At 44.0% G+C, this 19460-nt stretch overlaps 1 protein-coding gene across 1 annotated transcript in view; it reads left to right on the top strand.

The window, feature by feature from the left end:
- The first annotated feature begins 4146 nt into the window (after positions 1-4146).
- Mgat4d (MGAT4 family member D) overlaps positions 4147-19460 on the top strand; it is a 33183-nt gene continuing 17869 nt past the window's right edge. The window contains exons 1-3 of the mRNA XM_055621297.1: positions 4147-4240; positions 18329-18487; positions 19037-19174. Of these exons, the coding sequence (XP_055477272.1) occupies positions 4147-4240; positions 18329-18487; positions 19037-19174 (391 nt within the window). The remainder of the gene's footprint in view (positions 4241-18328; positions 18488-19036; positions 19175-19460) is intronic.

Genomic DNA, 19460 nt, shown 5'->3' on the forward strand with positions numbered 1-19460 from the left:
GTATGGACCATGATGGTGGTAGAAAATATACCCAAGGCCCTGCAGGACAGGAAAAGGGCAACATTAAGGTATGGAGATGGAAGTTTAGGATATGCGAAAGTACAGTACATAGCACCAAATCACTATGACAATGCAGAGGAAGAAATAAAAAAACAAATCTAACTCTTGGTTTTACCTGTTACAAAATTAGAACGGACATGGTTAAGGTTCTTGCAATTACCATCTCAAATGTCTTTATGAGACAGAGAAGTGGCTTCCACGTAGTTTCAACAAGAGGCAAAATGAAAGCTCAAGACTTGCTCTGGCATTCCTTCATAGTGATGACAGGCAGTACCAGCTTTCTGAAGAGCACAGCAAGTCCCATCTCTCCTTGTGAAACAATGAAAGCAGAGATCCTAATCTCCACTTGTATTTTCTGTTAAGCCTAGGTAGCCCAGGAGAGAATGAGTGGCTATAACAGTGAGTTTTTCCACCCATACCCTAGTTCCCAAAATAATGACTCTGAGACTTTATTATTTATGAATACATGCCATAAGCTTTGGCTCGTTCCCTGACTAGCTCATAACTTACATTAACCATTTATTCTATTCTATGTGGACCAATGGCTGGTTACCTAGCCTCAGGTTCTTGTCTGCCTTCCTCAGAGTTTGGGCAAATCTCCTGCCTGTCACTCTATCCCAGAGTTCCTCTCTCTCTGCTAGAACTCCCACTCCTATTTCCTGCCTCAACTAATAGACCATGAGCTTTTTATTGACAAGTAATGCTTCCATACAGTACACAAGAGATTCCCTCTACAAGTGGCTCTTGCAGATAACTCTTGACTATTCATGATGTAACATAATTGCCATGAATTAAGAAAGTGACTGTTGTGCCAGGAATTGGGTAGTCTGAATGGGAAATCCAGAAGCTGAATTGGGCTGCAGTTGTGTGACAAATCAGAGTAACAGTGGCTCCTTGATATTGCTCAGAGAAGAGTCTAGCACACTTGGCTTACACAAATGTGTATGGCCTTTCCCCAAGGATTTCTGCTCTCTTTGATTTCTCTCAAAGCTAGTGAGAATTGTATCTAAGCATAAAAATCAAGCGCATTTATCAATGATGGCATTGTGGTTACTTGCCCACTGGAATGATTTGATAGTTGTAGTGACAAGTAAGGCTAGCCAACTGGTTGATCATCTAACTAAGAGTCAGAGTCCATTCCTGAATATAACTTTGGCTAAATACCATGGACCAAAAAATAACTTTGGACCTAATCTATATTATATTCTATATTCTATATTATATTCTGTATTCTATATTCTATTCTATATATTACAGTCCCTCCAGGGAATTGCCAGTGGAAAGGAAGAAAACACACCACATCTGTTTGAATCTCTGGCTGCTGTGCTGAGGTCAACACAAGGAGGTCATCACAGTGTCCCGGGGCTGAGCTGATGGCTGAAATATAACACTGCCACCTTGTGGTAGGCCTTGGCATATTTGTGCTTAGACAGTAAAACATTGGCCTGCATGCTATTGAACTCTCTCCAGAGAACATTCATTCCTGTATCTTAAAAGAGTAGGAAATTATATGAAGATAGGGATTCCCTGAAATGTCACTGGAAGCATCAGGAAAAGGCTGCTATAAATTGAAAGCTGTACCACAAAATCCTCATGATTCATGTCTTGAGAGGCTTCTTTGGGGAGGTGTGACAGATAACCTGAAAAGATACACTCTTTTTGAGGACAAATTCTCAGTCTGCTTCTGCTGCTCAGTGGTCATGGAGCCTAGATCTCAACCTCAAGACTCTCCTTACACCAAAACAGAGCAAGTTTCTTGGTTTATCTTTAAGAATTCTTGTGTCGTAGGAATACGAGCATAGAAACCTGCCACTATTTGCAGTTTCCTATAATGGGCTGTGCGTGTTGAGAGGAGAAGGAGAATTTACTCCTTTGTCTTGGCCAGTGTTCAAATGTTTATAGAATCGAGGGCAGTAACCAATATTCAGTGTTGGCAAGAATATGTATGTAAATCTGGATGAATGTTCTGAGGACCATGCTGCTTGAGGTGCCGGTTGGGGTTTCCAGGGGCCTGATACTGGAGATCACACAGTCCTTTGAAAGGTAAACAAAACTCCAAACGGTTCACCTGGCAACCTCTTACCGTAACTGCCCAGGTGTCTACTTTAGTAGATAATGTTTGAACCTTACCCAAACCACTAATTTACTATAGTAAGAGCCTGTTGAATTGCTTACCCTGTGAAAATTTCCTGTGCGCAGATGTATCGGCATAAATTCCCATGAACATATGAAATTACTTTGTAGTTCCCAGAGGATTCAAGTAAGGTTGGCCCTTGTTTTGTCTTGGACTAAAGCCGGAGCTAGGAGCACAATGGAGGTCTTGGAATGATGTTATGTAACAGCCTGGTTCTCTATTATATACCTCTCTGGAATGTATTCTCAGTGGCCTGAGGGAAACGATTTACCTTCTCCCAAAATAAAGAGAATCCCAGAAAGATGTGTACTTAGGGGATAAACTGTCAAACTGATGACAGAACACATTGCTGAAAATACAGTGTTGGGATTTGAGAGCTGCTGGCTCAGTCAGGTGAACGAGTGCTTTGTCCACATGTCAGGGCTTGTGAATGGAAAACATTTTCCCAGGGGTTCGGGATGCTAGGGGTAGGAGTAAGTAAAGCAGCCGGTGGTGCTGTAGTCTTTCCCACCATACAAACAGATCGAGAGTTCATTTGGGTGGCCCAGAAAATTGCTGACCGAGACAGGGGTGTGTGTGTGCGTGTGTGTGTGTGTATGTGTGTGTGTGTGTGTGTAGGAAACCTGTAAATTGAATATTGACTTTCTATCCTGTGGCCCGCCCAGGATGGACTGTAACCCACTCCTTCCTGGACTGCAAGAATGTGGTTGGAACATAAATGTACTGTACTTGACCTTAGCCCCTCACGACCTTCTGAGCATTGGGTAACCTGCCCAAAGCCATGACTCAGGAGCCTGAGCAACGCTGGGTGCTGGCAGTTTGGTCTTGCTCTGTGTTGTAATTTGCAGCAATGCTCGTTTTCTGGTTGGCAGGACTTTATCACCAGGAAGACAGGAACTACTCAAGCAGGAGTAGTGCAGATAGTAGTGCACTAGAAAAACCACCTGTTATTGGATGAAGAGTGAATGGCAGAGACTCTATCGTGGGATGAGTTTGGATGTCACCAAAGCAATATGGGTGTCAGGGAAACACAGTAGTAACACAGTGTTTTTAAGGATTGTAAACATTTTATAAATGATGGGTATAATAGCAGTGAGTCAGATTGGCCTGATGCCCTTGATAAAACTGAGGTCCTCTGGCGATATAGAGCTTGAGGGAGAGATTTGGACATTCTGGGGTAAGACATCCGAGCAGAAATGCTGTGAAAATGAATTAGTTGGTGTTCCAGTCAGCACAAGGAGAGGCTGTCGCAATGCCCTTCGGTGACACCTTCCTTCTCTCAGCTCTCTGTAGATTTTCTCTATCGGTTCATAGCCTGGCAAGTGTTTGTGTGTTTGTCCTAGCAGGGTTTGCTCAGCGCTTAGCAAACACCTGGGAAACAGAGGGAATGAAGGAACAGAAAGTCGGAGTGCGTATCTTTGCCCCTCTCTTCTCCGATCTCACTACTCCCAGCTCCTGGCCATTAGCATCCAGTATGACAGTCTCAAGCAGATGGGTGTCCAAATTTTATAAAGCTCTCAAATGGGCCAGACACTGGGCTGTGCTTGCAGAAAATATTGCTATCACCCCAATACTGCCCACGATTCTCCAAGAGAGAGCAGAGCTCAGAGATGAGGCCAAATAGGAAACCACACATGAAGGGGCCCTGTCGCTGAGCTTTCTCACCTTTGAGACAAAAGCTGACGAATTCTCTCAGGAAAATAAGCTAAGACAGTAGTGTCCGGTCAGGGCCGGGCAGCCCAGGGCTGGCCTGAGGCACCCGCAATCCTAGATAAAGGGTTATAAAGTGCGCTGCTGGGGGGTGGAGGAGGACCCTAGGAGGGCCCTGTGGGAGGGGGTGCAGGCAGGCACGCGGGTTCCAGGACGCAGGCGCGGTGCTTGGCCGGCCCTCAGGGAGCGTTCCTGGTGCCTGCGTGACACCTGTCACCTCCCCCCTGCATGACACCCACACGATGAAGACCAAGAACCTGAACTTTTTGTTCGCCTTCATTGCGGTCCTGCTCTTTTGTTTCTCCTGCTTCTGCATCTCCAGGATGAACCAGATCAGTAAGTTGAGGGTGGAGGAGTAGGGGGGAATGAGGAACGTGGGGGCTAGAGGGAAGCCTCCAATCTGGGCATAGGGGTCTTTTCTGAGACTGATACTCCAACCAAGCACCATGCATGGAGACAACCTCGAACCCCTGCACAGAGGTAACCAATGGCAGCTCAGTATCCAAGTGGGTTTCCTAGTAGGGGAACAGGGTCTGTCTCTAACATGAACTCAGTGGCTGGCCGTGTGATCACCTCCCCTAATGGGGGAGCGGCCTTACCAGGCCACAGAGGAAGAGAATGCAACCACTCCTGATGAGACCTGATAGACTAGGATCAGAAGGAAGGAGAGGAGGACCTCCCCTATCAGTGGACTTGGGGAGGGGCATGGAGCAGAAGAGGGAGGGAGGGTGGGATTAGGAGGGGACGAGAGAGGTGGCTACAGCTAGAATACAACGTGAATAAACTGTAATTAATAAAAACAATAAATTAATTTAAAAGAAAAGACTGAAGGAAGAGAGACTAGGGAGACCCTGGCGGTCCCTCGTTCTCAGGCATGGAGCGCTCACATGCAGGTCAGTTGGCCGTTAAGCTGTAACGGCCCTCTGGCCCTCTGAGCCACCAGGGGATGTGGGATGCCCCTTTTAATCCAGCCCGCTGGCCTTGCGCTCTGCTGGCTGCTAGCGGGTCCCTCCAAAGCTGCCCCTCCCCTTTCCTGCTTATCCTTCCTCTACAACTCCTCCAGACACTGCTCGCAAGAGAGCCAGCACTTTCCTCTTTTCTCAACAGCTTTTAATGTTCAGCGAGGATTTGAGAGCACTTACAGAGAGCCAGCAAGATCTAGTACCCTCTTTCTTCCCTTTACCAATTGATTTCAGCACTCAGGGAGGAGGCAGAAGCAGGCAGGTCTCTATGAGTTCGAGGGTAGTCCGAGCTACAGAGTAAGTCTCTGTCTCAAATTAAATAAATGAATAAATAAATAAATAGTAACAACCAATTTTATGGGTAGATAGTCCTTTTGTTTTCTGTACATTTGTGGCATTAATAATTATTTGAAAATATTTGAACTCAGAAAAAACAAAGATGCTTCTCTATTCTTGTCTGTTTTGTCCTCTGGTTTGACCCTAGTGTGCAGGAAAAACAGCGTATGGCACAGAACAAGCATGCCAAATACATATATATTTGAAAAACAAAATGATTGGATAAATGAGAGAATGAATCAGTAGCTTTCTGTTGTAAGCAATAGACCAATGATGATGGCGACAGAAATCCCCCCTTTCCATGGAGTTTCCACAATGCTTATTTGGGGAAAAATACAAATATAGCTAAAGTGTAGGACTGCAGTCTGAGCTTAGGTATTGACCCAAACAGGAAAGGACATGTTGACCTTGTAAGGGTGCCTCAGGGTAGAATACATACTAGTCCAAGGAGGGGAGAAACTGAAGCCACTTGATTGTGGATGGGAGATGAGGTCACCTTGCAGAAGACCTCCAATAAGAAGACACTACTATGCCACCTTTGGCAAAAACCATCTGCAGCTTTCCGGTGCTGCTGGGGTTGGGGGGAGTGTGAAGTTGGGGAGTGCTTGGGGTGGGAGTTGGGTCTCCTGGTGGTTTTGGTTTCTCTGCATGATGCTTCTATGGCAGACATCCAATGTCAGCTCTTTGGTGGGGTTGTCTGCAGCTACCTGTTCTCCCAGCTGGCCATTCATTCCCTGATGTGACCTATCAGTCTCCTCTTGGAGCTGTTCTCCACCATAGCCCCTTGAGACAGGAATCTTTACCAAGCACTGCATTCTTTTTTTTTTTTTTTTGTATTTTATTTTTTTCTTATCAGTTACATTTTATTAACTCTGTACCCCAGCCGTGTCCCGATCCCTCATTCCCTCCCAGTCCCTCCCTCCCTCCCTCCTCTCCACCGTGCCCCTTGCCAAGTCCACTGATAGGGGGGACCTCCTCCCCATTCATCTGACCCTGTTTTATCAGGTATCTTCAGGACTGGCTGCAAAGCTCTCCTCTGTGGCCTAACAGGACTGCTCCTCCCTTGGGGGGTGGGGAGGCCAAAGAGCCAGTCCTTGAGTTCCTGTTAGAAATAGTCCTTGTTCCCCTCACTATGGGAAACCAATTGGTTACTGAGCTACCACAGGCTACATCTGAGCAGAGGTTCTAGGTTACATTCATACATGGTCCTTGGTTGCATGTCAGTCTCAGAAAAGACCCTGTGCCCAGATATCTTTGGTCCTTGTGGAGCTCCTATCCTTTCCTCATCAGACTAACTCCCCTTCTTTCTTATGATTCCCTGTACTCTGCCAAAGGTTTGGTCATGAGTCTTTGCTTTGAAAACACTGCTAGTTAGAGTCTTTCCAATGCGCTCAGTAGACTCCTGTTATATGTTCAATGCACATCCCATCTGTCATTCTAAACGAGGATTGATCATCTTACCCCATTTCCACTCTCTTGATTATCTTTTTTAGGTGTACAGATTTCATTATGTTTATTATATCTTATAGGTCTATATAAGTGAGTATATACCGTGTTTGTCTTTCTCCTTCTGGGATATTTCACTCAGGATGATCTTTTCTAGGTCCCACCATTTGCCTGAAAATTTCATGATTTCCTCCTTTTTGATTGCTGAGTAGTATTCCATTGTGTAAAAATACCACAATTTCTGTATCCATTCCTCAGTTGATGGACATCTGGGTTGTTTCCAGGTTCTGGCTATTACAAATAAAGCTGCTATAAACATGGTTGAGCAAATATCCCTTTTGTGTACTTGAGCAAACTTTGGGTATATACCTAGCAGTGGTATAGCTGGGTCTTGAGGAAGCACTATTCCTAATTGTCTTAGAAAGCGCCAGATAGATTTCCAGAATGGTTGTACCAGTTTACATTCCCACCAGCAGCGGAGGAGGGTTCCCCTTTCTCCACAACCTCTCCAGCATGTGTTGTCCCTTGAGTTTTTCATTTTGGCCATTCTGATGGGTGTAAGGTGATATCTCAGGGTCGTTTTGATTTGCATTTCCCTGATGGCTAATGAGGATGAACATTTCTTTAAGTGTTTCTCTGCCATTCGATATTCCTCTGTCGAGAATTCTCTGTTTAGCTCTGTTCCCCATTTTTTAATTGGATTACTTGGTTTGCTCAAGCACTGCATTCTTGTGGTGGCCCTACAATTCCGTCCTGGGCCACAGCTAACTGGAGATCTATACCACCTCAAGATGTCTGCCTGGCAAGCAGCTTCTCAGATGTCCCTTCTTGGTTTAGCTGGTTCTCCCCATCCCTGCTCCTCTTCAACTGGTAGCAGGATGTCTTGTAGGCCCAGTGGCTTGCAAGTTTCAAAGAAACGTGCCTAAGCCTGAATTGGAGGAGAAAAGGCTCACTCTTGGAGCACAGTATTTTATCTTTTCTGGGCTCCTTTTGAAGGAGGGAAATCCCCCTACACACCCAACAAACAGAGGAGTACATTAGATCCCAGCAAGGTCTGGGCTCTTGGGAATATGGCAAACACATAAGTTGCTATTGCCATCCATAGAACCCCTCAGGAAAGAAGAGATCCCATGACCAGGGCAACAGTGTGGGAAGGTATGAGGGGAAATGGAGAGAAGTTGCACTAAGTTAGAAAATGCTAGAAAAAAACTGCAAAAGAATATACACCCATAGACCTGAGGCAAGGAAAAGCTGATGTGGCTGTGTTAATATTAGGAAGGAAACTGTAACAGAAGTGTTTAATAAATATAGTAACTAAGGAAGTGCTTCCATTGCACAGCATTTTCTTCTCTCTCTCTCTCTCTCTCTCTCTCTCTTTCTCTCTCTTTCTCTCTCTCTTTTTGTCCCTCTGTGTAGCCTTGGCTCTGTGTAGACTCACTTTGTGGATCAGGCTGGCCTCAAACTCACAGATATCCACCTGCCTCTGCCTCCCTGAACGCTGAGATTGCAGGAGTGCATTGCCATACTTGGATGCATTTTGATTTCTTGAAGATTTATTATTTATGTGGTCTGAGTACATGAATGTCACATGTGTGGGGTCCTGAGAAGGCCAGAAAAAGGTGTCAGATCCCTGGAGATACAGGTGGTTGTGAGCCATCTGATATGGGTGTTGGGAATAGAAATCCAGTCTCTGGAAGGGCAGCAAGGGCTCCTAAACACAGACCACTCTCCATCCCCACCACTTTGATTTTTTTCTTAGGAAATTGGACATTTGGTAAGGACTTGGAAGTTTTCTTTACACCAGCTCCTCATGGAGAGATCTCCATTCAGTTACTTCACTTCTGAAGCACACATGTCTTGCTCCTCTTAGCAGCTCCACTCTGGTTCCACCAGGGCCAACTGGCATGTGTTAGTACCAGTGGTTTATGCTAACTTCTCTTTTATGAGCCTGCATCCCCTTTCCTCGTGTGTGTGTGTGTGTGTGTGTGTGTGTGTGTGTGTGTGTGTGTGTACACGCACGTGTGCTTGTGTTAGCAAGAGGCATGTTACACAGTCATATACAGGTTGTTCCGTAGTTTAAGTAAGATACCGGCGTTCAATATATCCTGAAGGAGCCCTGGAACACATTTATTAGAAGACAGAGGTGAATGAATGCATGAGTAACCCTGTAAGGGTAGAATGCTACATGACTACCCCTATAAGCATCCTTCAGCAGTGTGAAAGTATGTTGAGGTGCACTCTGATCAGAGAAACGGTTTCCCACAGTGAACATGTATGAACTACAGCCTGACCCATTAATAGGGATGAATCTCAAAAGCGTAACTTGGGCCTAGCTCAGCAAGTGGCTGGGCTTGCTGGCCCCAACTACATCACCAGGAACCATATAGTAGAGGGAGAGAACCAACTGCCACAAGTGTCCTTTACCTGCACACAAGCTGTGGCAAGCTCAAATGTGCACAGGGGCATCTACAGGCAACATATGCACACACACACAGTAAATGAGAAGTAGAACAAGCAAAAGAGGCAAGCACAAAAGAATACACAGTATTTTTATTATTATTATTAGTTACATCTTATTAACTCTGTATCCCAGCTGTATCCCGCTCCCTCATTCCCTCCCAACCCCACCCTTCCTCCTTCATCTCCTCCCTGACCCTTTCCAAGTTCACTGTTTGGGGAGGACCTCCTCCCCTTTCATCTGACCCTGTTTTATCAGGTATCTTCAGGACTGGCTGCAAAGTCCTCCTCTGTGGCCTAGCAGGGCTGCTCCTCCCTTGGGGGGTGGGGAGGTCAAAGAGCCTGCCTTTGAATTCCTGTCAGAAATAGTCCCTGTTCCGCTTACTATGGAAAACCAATTGGTTACTGAGCTACCATGGGCTACATCTGAGCAGAGGTTCTAGGTTATATCCATACATGGTTCTTGGTGGAGTATCAGTCTCAGAAAAGACCCCTGTGCCCAGATATATTTGGTCCTTGTGGAGCTCCTGTCCTCTCCAGGTCATACTAACTCCCCTTCTTTCATATGATTCCCTGCACTCTGCCAAAGGTTTGGTTATGAGTCTTAGTATCTGCTTTGATACACTGCTAGGTAGAGTCTTTCAGAGGCCCTCTATGGTAGGCTCCTATCCTGTTATTTGTTTTCTCCTACATCCAATGCCCATCCCATTTGTCTTTCTAAGTGAGGACTGATCATCTTACCCCAGGTCTTCTTTCTTGCTTATCTTCTTTAGGTGTACAGATTTCGTTATGTTTATCATATCTTATAGGTCTATATAAGTGAGTATATACCATGAATACACAGCTTTTTTATTTAATAATACCTGAAACTAAGTGAGTCAACTGTTTCAAAGGTGCTGGGAGAAGAGACAGGTGGTCTGGGAACACTTGGGGCACACCGAAGCCTTAATCCCTGAGCTGTCTCTCTCATGCACTCTTTATCATGTCTGGATAGAGTGGGGGCCACTCATGGGGAATTTAAGAGATCTGGCTGTAGTGTAATTTGGCTATTTCCAGGTAGAGTGCAAGGAGCAATCTGAAACATGCTTTCCTTTTAACTTTACCTCCTAGTACCTCAAACATTCTTTTTTGAAACAGCATTTGGGTACAAGTATATGGATAGATTGAAAACAGACTACCAATTCTTCAATAGTGAGCCCTTTGGTCCTCTTATCCCCTCAGTGAATTACTTCCCTCTAAGTACATCAGCCTGTTTCATACCGGACATTTGCAGTGGTGTTTTCTTAATCTGAATGGCCTCCCTTGCTGTTTCGGTATGAGAAAAATTTACACATTCTTCAAGTTTTCAAACATCCCCTTAGCCCTAAAATCCTTTCTACCTGGATTCCCAGGCTCTTCCCCTGAATTTATCATCCTTCCCTCTCCATTCAGTTGGTTCAGTTTGTTAAGATTGCCAGCTTACACAGGTTAGTAAATAAACTGACTGACATTGTTTTCCTGTCCCTTGTCCCAGGCAGGGGCACAAGGTTCAATATGTATCCAGTGTCTTTCATTATTCCATGGGTGAATGACGTCAGGTGGTGTCAGGTTGTGCCTGCACTGTGCTGGACCTCGTAAACTAAGGCAGGCCATGTAGACTTAGTCAGTGAGCCTCCAGGAGCCTCTTCTAGTCTCTGAGTCTGAGTTCTAGTTTCTGAAGCTGATGGTGAACGGGAGCTGCGAGAGCACTGGAGGCACTAGAGCCTCTGCGGTAATGAAGATAATCTTATGTCCCTCTCCACTACTGTGACAGGGCTGCCCAGGTTAGGTGAGCATCAGCTGGGAGCATGACTAAAATACCCTTTCTAACCCAGTGAGGATGGGGCAGAAGGCTCAAGACATGCCTTCCCCCATGAGCTCCAAACTGACGGTGGAGGCTCATGCTATCTGACACTGCAGCCCCATGGCCATTAAATGTGACCTGCTGCCAGGGAGACTGACACACACACACACACACACACACACACACACACACACACGCTTGTCCTTTAGCCTTAAGTTTACGTTTAACACCTATAGTAGTACAGACCATCTCTCTGCCAAGCAAAGCTTTCCTGTTTGGGTGTGGCAGTGTCTCTGTGGTCATCCATCCTCAGCATCTGAATAGTAATGCCATGTGGTAAAAGTGTCAAACACACACACAGCTTAGACCGCACTGAAAGAGAATAGATATCTCACTGATGATCCTCAAAAGTGAAATATTATCTGGATATAGTGGATCAATTAAAATGCAATATTACTTTCACTTTTTTCTTTTATTTTTTAAAATGTGGTTATGATAAAATTTAAGCATACAGATGTGATTCCCTCTCTGTCTTTTTCTTTTTGAGAGAGCTTGCCGGATAGCCCAGACGAGCCCGTCTCGCAGTCCTCCCGCCTCAAGTGTCCTGGGTGCTGACTGTATGCTCCCTCACTTAGTTCTCTTTTTTTTAATGTGAAAGCAATGCAATTCAGAGCCCCCGTTACAAAAGTGCGGATAATTGGTACTTAGTATCTTATCAGGAGATTTTTATGTTAAAAAAAAAAAAGTCAGTGTTTTTCTAGGTAAGGAATCTACCACTGAACTGTAGTCCCAGCCCCTGGGGCCTTTTATTTAATGCTTTTTTGTTTTTGTTTTTTTTGTTTGGTTGGTTTTTTGTTTTGGGGTTTTTTTTTTTGCATATACTCATCTATTTATTGGGGAAGCATGGTGTAGGTTTGGAAGTCAGAGGACAAAATCTGTGAGTCATTTCTGCTCTTATGCCATGTATGTTCCAGGGATGGAACTCAGATTGTCAGGCCTGGTGGCAAGTGCCCTTCCTGCCATCCTGCCAGCCCTTGGACTTTTTGTTTATTTGTTTGTTCTTAATATATAGAAGTCACTAGCCAGGTACAGGGGTGGATGCCTGCAAAGGCAGGCAGATCTCTGTGAGTTAGAGGTTCAAGGACCCTCTGGTCTACAGAGTTCTGGGATTCTCTATATGGACAGAGCCTGTGTTTGGTTTTCTTTAAAGCATTTTGGTTCATTCTATGCATAAACTGGATTTTGTTTTTATAGCTCCATGGTAATGCTCAGTAGAGCAAAGCTTATAATTACTGTTTACCTCAAACTTTCTACATTGATTTTATATCACATTGTCCCTACTCACTCCCTAAGTGAATGCACAAGAAATATGAGACTTTTAAATATAGCAGGGTTACCTTGACTTATCACAGAGGTCATTGAAGAAGCAGGACTGATTCTTGGTCACATCTATGAATACTTCTGTGTGCTTGTTTCTGTTAATAGTGCTCCCTCATGAGAAAATTCTTTTTTCATGTGTACCAAATTGGTCCACTGGGGACTGTCTCAGCTGGATTGCATCACCTGTGATGTAGCAACTCCAGCACATGACTCATTTTGCAGAGACAGTTATCCTGAAACCCTGATCACAGTGTGCACAGTGGCTACACAACAGACTGTATCCTAGAAATGGACATTGGAGATTTATCTGAGCAGTTCAATTCTTTTTATTTAGACACTCTTTTTATTTAGACACAATTGAACCTAAGAAGCTCTAAGCTCCACTTGCTTCATTCATCCATCTGTATAAGAGCTGAGGGAAGTCACTGTTTGAGACACCAGGAATTAAGTAAACCCAAACTCTAAGCATCTTGGACCTTGGACTTAAGCTTACATTCTAGACAACTCTCCCTACTTGCTGAGCCATCATGCTGGAGAAAGAAAGAAAGAAAGAAAGAAAGAAAGAAAGAAAGAAAGAAAGAAAGAAAGAAAGAAAGAGGGGAATTGTTTCCTTTATCACAAAAATCCACCTTTTCCGATACAAAACAAATTATTTTTTTCTATTTACCTGAAATTCGTGTGGAAAAAAATGAGAAACAGAAGTAGGTGATATATTGTAATCATATACCTGGATCATGCAATGTAAGGCATTAAGCACTCAGTGGTGGGTGTTTGTGACAGGGCCTCAGCATGTAGCTCTGGCTGGCCCAGATCTCAATATGTAGACCAACCAGGCTGGCTCAGACTCACCTCACAAAGGTCCCCCTGCCTCTGCCTTCTGAGGTTAAAGGCATGCACACCATGCCTTGCCCTGTGGAGAATGCTTTCTTTTCTAAGTAGAATTACAGTTAATGTTTTGCCCTTTGTGTGCCTATAAGAATTTTTCAGCTGTGTATCATTCCCTAATAAGACATCTAAAGATGTCAATAAAAAGGTTATGGGTAGAAACTAATTGGGTCCCTCAGTTATCCTAAACATATCCTGGCTCCTGTAACTATTTAGAAGGCAAATTTGGATGTGTTAGTGTGGAGAAGTTTGTAGAATGATGGCTTACATGAGATAATGGGCTCTAGTGAGAGACTCTTCTCTAACTTTATTGGAGCCTCTGCATCCCTTTAAAGCTGATAGTTTCTTACTCCAGGGCACTGTCTTCACCCAATGACCCAGTGTGAGGTAGGTACTCATCTTGTCATGGAGAGGAAGGGAAAGTCATTGTCCCTGTCTTTAAGTGCAGGGCTGTTCATATTGAATCTCTGCCCTTATGACACCCATCTCTTCCCTTTTCCTTAGAGGCAGGCTGACACAGCATTTCTTCTAATCAAAAGAACCCACAGCTAGGGAAATACAGCAGGAATCGTGGAGGCTGCTGCTTGCTAGCAGGACCACCTTCCCAGGACCACCTTCCCAGGGAATGAGCCCACCCACAGTGATGCCAGCGCCTCCTGCACCAATTGTTACTCAAATGATCCTGAAGACATGCCCTATAGGCCAGTAGGATCTAGGCTGATCCTCTCTGAGGACATCAGGCTCTGTTGACAGTGAAAGCTCACCAGCACAGTTGTTAGTGTTTCTCTACGATCCTGTCACGCTTCTCACCTTTCGACCTTTTCAGAAAATTATTTTCCTTTTCATTCTTTTCCGCCTCCAGGACTTTCATGCTCAGCCCAGAGCAGGCTTCCTATTTCATGGAAAAATACAGTGAGCTTCCGATTGCCCAGTCACTGATGAAAAGCTCATCTGCCCCTAAGTGCCTGCCTCACCTTTGCTCTGTCTTTGTAATGGCTGCCACTGTCAGAGGCAGACTCTCCACTTGGACACCAGGTTCCACACCCCCCCCTTGCCGATTGTTCACATGCTTTCACTTGACCCTTCTTTCCTGGATCTTATCCATCAGCACACAAGGTCTGTTTTTTGTTTTGTTTTGTTTTGTTTTGTTTTGTTTTTTAGCTCTTAAAAAAAAGTGAAAAAATGCTGTCTTTTTTTTTTTTTGTATCAGATTTATTTGTAATAACCAGAATCTGGAAACAACTGAGGTGTCCCTCAATTGAGGAATGGATACTGAAATTGTGGTACAGTAAATTGAGGGTTTTTTTTCATTTTTTTCTTTATTAATTATACTTTATTCACTTTGTATCCCCCCCATAAACCCCTCTCTCCTCCCCTCCTAATCCCTCCTTTCCTCCACCATCTGCATGTATGCCCCTCCTCAAGTCCACTGATAGGGGAGGACTTCTTTTCCTTCCTTCTGATCCTAGTCAATTAGGTCTCATCAGGAGTGGCTGCATTGTCTTCTTCTGTGGCCTGGCAATGCTGTTTCCCCCTCAGGGGAAGGTAATTAAAGAGCAGGCCAATCACTTCATGTCAGAGACAGTCCCTGTTCCTATTACAATGGAACCCACTTGGATACTGAACTGCCATGGGCTACATCTGTGCAGGGGTCTTAGGTTATCTCCATGCATAGTCCTTAGTTGGAGTATGAGTCTCAGGAAAGACCCCTGTGCTCAGATTTTTTGGTTCTGTTGCTCTACTTGTGGAGTTCCTGTCCTCTCCAGATCTTACTGTTGCCCACTTCTTTCATAAGATTCCCTGCACTCTGCCCAAAGGTTGTCCATAAGTCTCAGCATCTGCATTGATAGTCTGCAGGGCAGAGCTTTTCAGAGGTCCTTTATGTCAGGCTCCTGACTTGTTCCCTCTTTTCTCCTTCTTCTGATGTCTAGCCTCTTTGCCTTTCTGGATAGAAATTGAGCATTTTAGCAAGAGTCCTCCCTCTTGATTAGTTTCTTTAGGTATACAGATTTTAGTAGGTTTATCATATACTATATGTCTATATGAGTGAGTATATACCGTGTACGTCTTTCTGCTTCTGGGACAGCTCACTCAGGATGATCTTTTCCATATCCCACCATTTACCTGCAAATTTCATGATTTCCTTGTTTTTTATTGCTGAGTAATATTCCATTGTGTAGATATACCACAATTTGTGCATCCATTCCTCCACTGAGGGGCATCTGGGCTGTTTCCAGCTTCTGGCTATTACAAATAAGGCTGCTACAAACATGGTTGAGCAAGTGTCCTTATTGTGTACTTTTGGGTATATGCCTAGGTGTGGTGTAGCTGGATCTTGAGGAAGCGCTATTCCTAGTTGTCTGAGAAAGCGCCAGATTGCTTTCCAGAGTGGTTGTACAAGTTTACATTCCCATCAGCAGTGAAGGAGGGTTCCCGTTTCTCCACAACCTCTCTAGTATGTGTTGTCTCTTGAGTTTTTGATCTTAGTCATTCTGATGGGTGTAAGGTGAAATCTTAGGGTCGTTTTGATTTGCATTTCCCTGATGGCTAATGAGGTTGAGCATTTCTTTAAGTGTTTCTCTGCCATTCGATATTCCTCTGCAGAGAATTCTCTCTTTAGCTCTGTAACCCATTTTTTTTTTAATTGGATTACTTGAGTTTTTGCTGTTTAACCTCTTTAGTTCTTTATATATACTGGATATTAGCCCTCTGTCAGATATAGAGTTGGTGAAGATCCTTTCCCAGTCTGTAGGCTGTCACTGGTGAAAACTGTCCTTTGCTTTAGAAGCTTTTCAGTTTCATGAGGTCCCATTTATTGATTGTTGCTCTTAGAGCCTGTGCTGTTGGTGTTCTGTTCAGGAAGTTGTCTCCTGTGCCAATGAGTTCAAGGCTCTTCCCCACTTTTTCTTCTAAGCGGTTTAGTGTGTCTGGTTTTATGTTGAGGTCTTTGATCCACTTGGACAAAAAATGCTGTCTTGAACCACCCCCACATTGTAGTGTATAAAGCTCTCTTCCAGCAAAGTTCGTGGAGAAGACTATCCATACTTCCTGTTGTATTTTCTCTTGTTATCTTCTGAATCTGTGGTAGTTTGCTCACCTACATCTCTTCACAGAGAGTCCATCCACAACATCTGGCTGATTCCTAGTGTGCTGGCTAGTTTCATGTCAACTTGACACAAGCTAAAGTCATTTGAGAGGAGAAAACCTCAATTAAGAAAATGCCTCTATAAGATCTAGCTGTAGAGCATTTTCTTAATTAGTGATTGGTGAGGGAGGGCCCAGACCATTGTGGGTACAGCCACTGCTGGGATGGTGGTCCTGGGTTCTATAAGAAAGCAGGCTGAACAAGCCACGGAGAGCAAGCCAGTAAGCAGCACCCCTCCATGGCCTCTGCATTAGCTCCTGCCTCCAGGTTCCTGCCCTGACTTCCTTTGATGACCAGTGATGTGGAAGCATAAGCCAAATAAATTCTTTCCTTCCAAGTTGCTTTGGTCACAGTGTTTCATCACTGCAATAGTAGCTCTAACTGAGAGACTCAAAAACTCAGAGTTAATTCCTAGGGCTGGAGCAAAATCACCAGATCACAGACCTTTCAGAGCAGAGGTCCAGCAGCAGTCCCCCACCCAGATAAACCTTAGGGTGTGACTGGAGTCACATAGCTCCTAAGAAAGCCCGTGGAATGGGCTAGCTCCCCCTCCCCCTTGCTACAGCCTAACCAGCACATATAGTACTGGGGGTCAAGTGTCCCCAGGTAGCCAGGCCTGACCATTTGCAGTCTTGGCATTGTAAAGGTCATCTCCCCTAGAGACCCTCTTACCCAATCCTGTAATGCCAAGACTTATACTTCCCTGTTTGCATTTTGTCCCTTTAAAAACCATGTTCTCCCAGAGCTGGGAGGGTCTCTTGACCCTTTGTCTTTGTAAAGGGCAGCCACCCAGCTCGAGTTTGTAATAAAAGACCCTCGTGTGTTTTGCATCGGACTCAAATCCTGTTGGTCATTTGGAGACTCAAGATCTAGGTATTATATAACTAAGACTCCTAGTCAACATGAGGCACCCTTCTCACAAGGTTTTCAAGATTCCTGCACCTGGGACAATTCTCTCCTCCACAGCTAAGCAACTCGGCTTCTATGCCTGCCTGTATTGACTCTCCTCAGACCCCACAGGGCATGTATTCCTAGTCACTTTTTTTCATTTTTATATTTTTGTTTGTTCTGGTGGTGCTGAGGCTAGGAGATAAGCCCCATGCCACTAAGCAATATCCATAGCTGTTCATTTTTTTCTCAGCTAAACTTTTTTTTAATTTCTATTTTATTTATTACAATTTATTTACTTTGTATCCCAGTTTTGTAGCCCCTTTGTAGCCCTTTCCCTCATCCCCTCCCAATCCCACCTTTCCTTCCTCATCTCCTCCATGCCCCTCTCCCAGTATACTGATAGGGGAGGTCCTCCTCCCCTTCCATCTGATCCTAGCCTATCAGGTCTCATCAGGACTGGTTGCATTGTCTTCCTCTGTGGCCTGAGGGGGAGGTGATCAAAGAGCCAGCCACTGAGTTCATGTCAGAGACAGCCCCTGTTCCCCTGAAAAACACTTAAAGAAACGCTCAGTGTCCTTAGTCATCAGGGAAATGCAAATCAAAACAACCCTGCGATTTCACCTTACACCCATCAGAATGGCTAATAACAGAGAAATGTCCATTGCCAGTGAGTTTTCTCTATAATTACAAATAATATACATAAGGGGTCCACTATAACTCCCCATATATAGTACCATATATGTACAACTGCATATGTAGTGCCATATATGTACAACCATACATCCATACATGTACATCATATATAGTGTCATATATATATATATATATACACACACACAATCCTATAGAGAGTCACTTATATACAACACCATTATGATGCCATATATGTACAACCCCATATATAGTGTTGTGTATGTATAACCTCATATATAATGCAATATATTACATCATGTAAGTGTCACATATATATATAACCTCATATATATTGTCATATATGTACAACCCCATATGCAATGCTATATACTGCAGCACCTTTGTTGTCAGAAAATTTCCTTTTACCTGATACATGCATAAACTAGATATTTCTGTTTCCTTTGTAGATAATCAACTAATTATTTGCAGGAACCACATTTTGGAGTTTAAGGAAAATATGCTACGTTTAAAAAACAAAAGTGAAAATAATCGCCAAAATCTAGTGCAAATCCTGAATCAAATGAAGCATGAAGTCCCCCAGAAAGGAAAATCATCAGGAAACTTATGTGCGTGCTGCTTTTGCCTTTGTGAAGGGTCGTGTGTTTTACATAAACTTGGAGGTTTAGATTTAGTGCTTCTCATTCTAGGTCACTTTCTTCTAATACTCATCCAACTTAACACTGGTTGTTTCATTGTGAGACATGCAGAGCTCAGGCAAAATCCATAGGTGATGCGCTTTCCCCATCTCTACCTTGACAGTGATTTCCCCATGTTTTCTCTGAATCTACCCTCATCCATAATCCATTCAACAGAAGCATCCAGAAATCCTACATCATCTCTCCTTCCTCCTCTTCCATACCTCTGGTCAATCAGCAAGCTATCCTTGTGCTTCATCACCCATGTACCCGAGAGACCATCCACCTTCCAGTGCCATCTCTACCACAATGGTACCTTTACTATGGGTCCCCACTCTGTTTACCTTTTTCAAAACCGTAGAAGGGGTTATTTAGGAATGGTGTGAATAAAGTTCCTAAATGTTAAGGAGCTACAAAAAAATATAAAAAGTAAAGATTGCATTGCTATGAATTCAGGGGCCCTCCTCCCTTCTCTTCCAGTTGAGAAAAAAGTGAGCACACTGAGTGAGAATGAAATACTTTCTAACAGATTTGAAGTCTTGAAGTTCTTTTTTCCTCATCTAAGGACAGCAAGGAAAATTTACCCAAATATAGCCATCAGCAAAGAGAAAGCAGGAGGTAAGAACGGTTAGAATTGGGAAGCTAAATTCAAGTATTTTGATTTTGGGGGGAATCCATAGTTTACATTTTCAGTTCGCATACAAAATGGTATGTGAAAATGAAATATAGGTTTCATTGTGAGATGTGTGTGTATGTCATTGTGTATGTGTGTTTGTTTATCATCTCTCATTGTTTATATTTGTCCCCTCACTACCTTTCCCTGTCCACCACCTTCCCAAAGCGCCCCCTTCTCACTGGCTCCCACCTTTCCCTTCCTTTAAGAAATCCCTCTAGCTTTCATGGT

This window comes from Psammomys obesus, unplaced genomic scaffold (genome assembly GCF_907164565.1).
Source record: "Psammomys obesus unplaced genomic scaffold, mPsaObe1.curated_primary_1811, whole genome shotgun sequence".
NCBI lineage: Eukaryota > Metazoa > Chordata > Mammalia > Rodentia > Muridae > Psammomys > Psammomys obesus.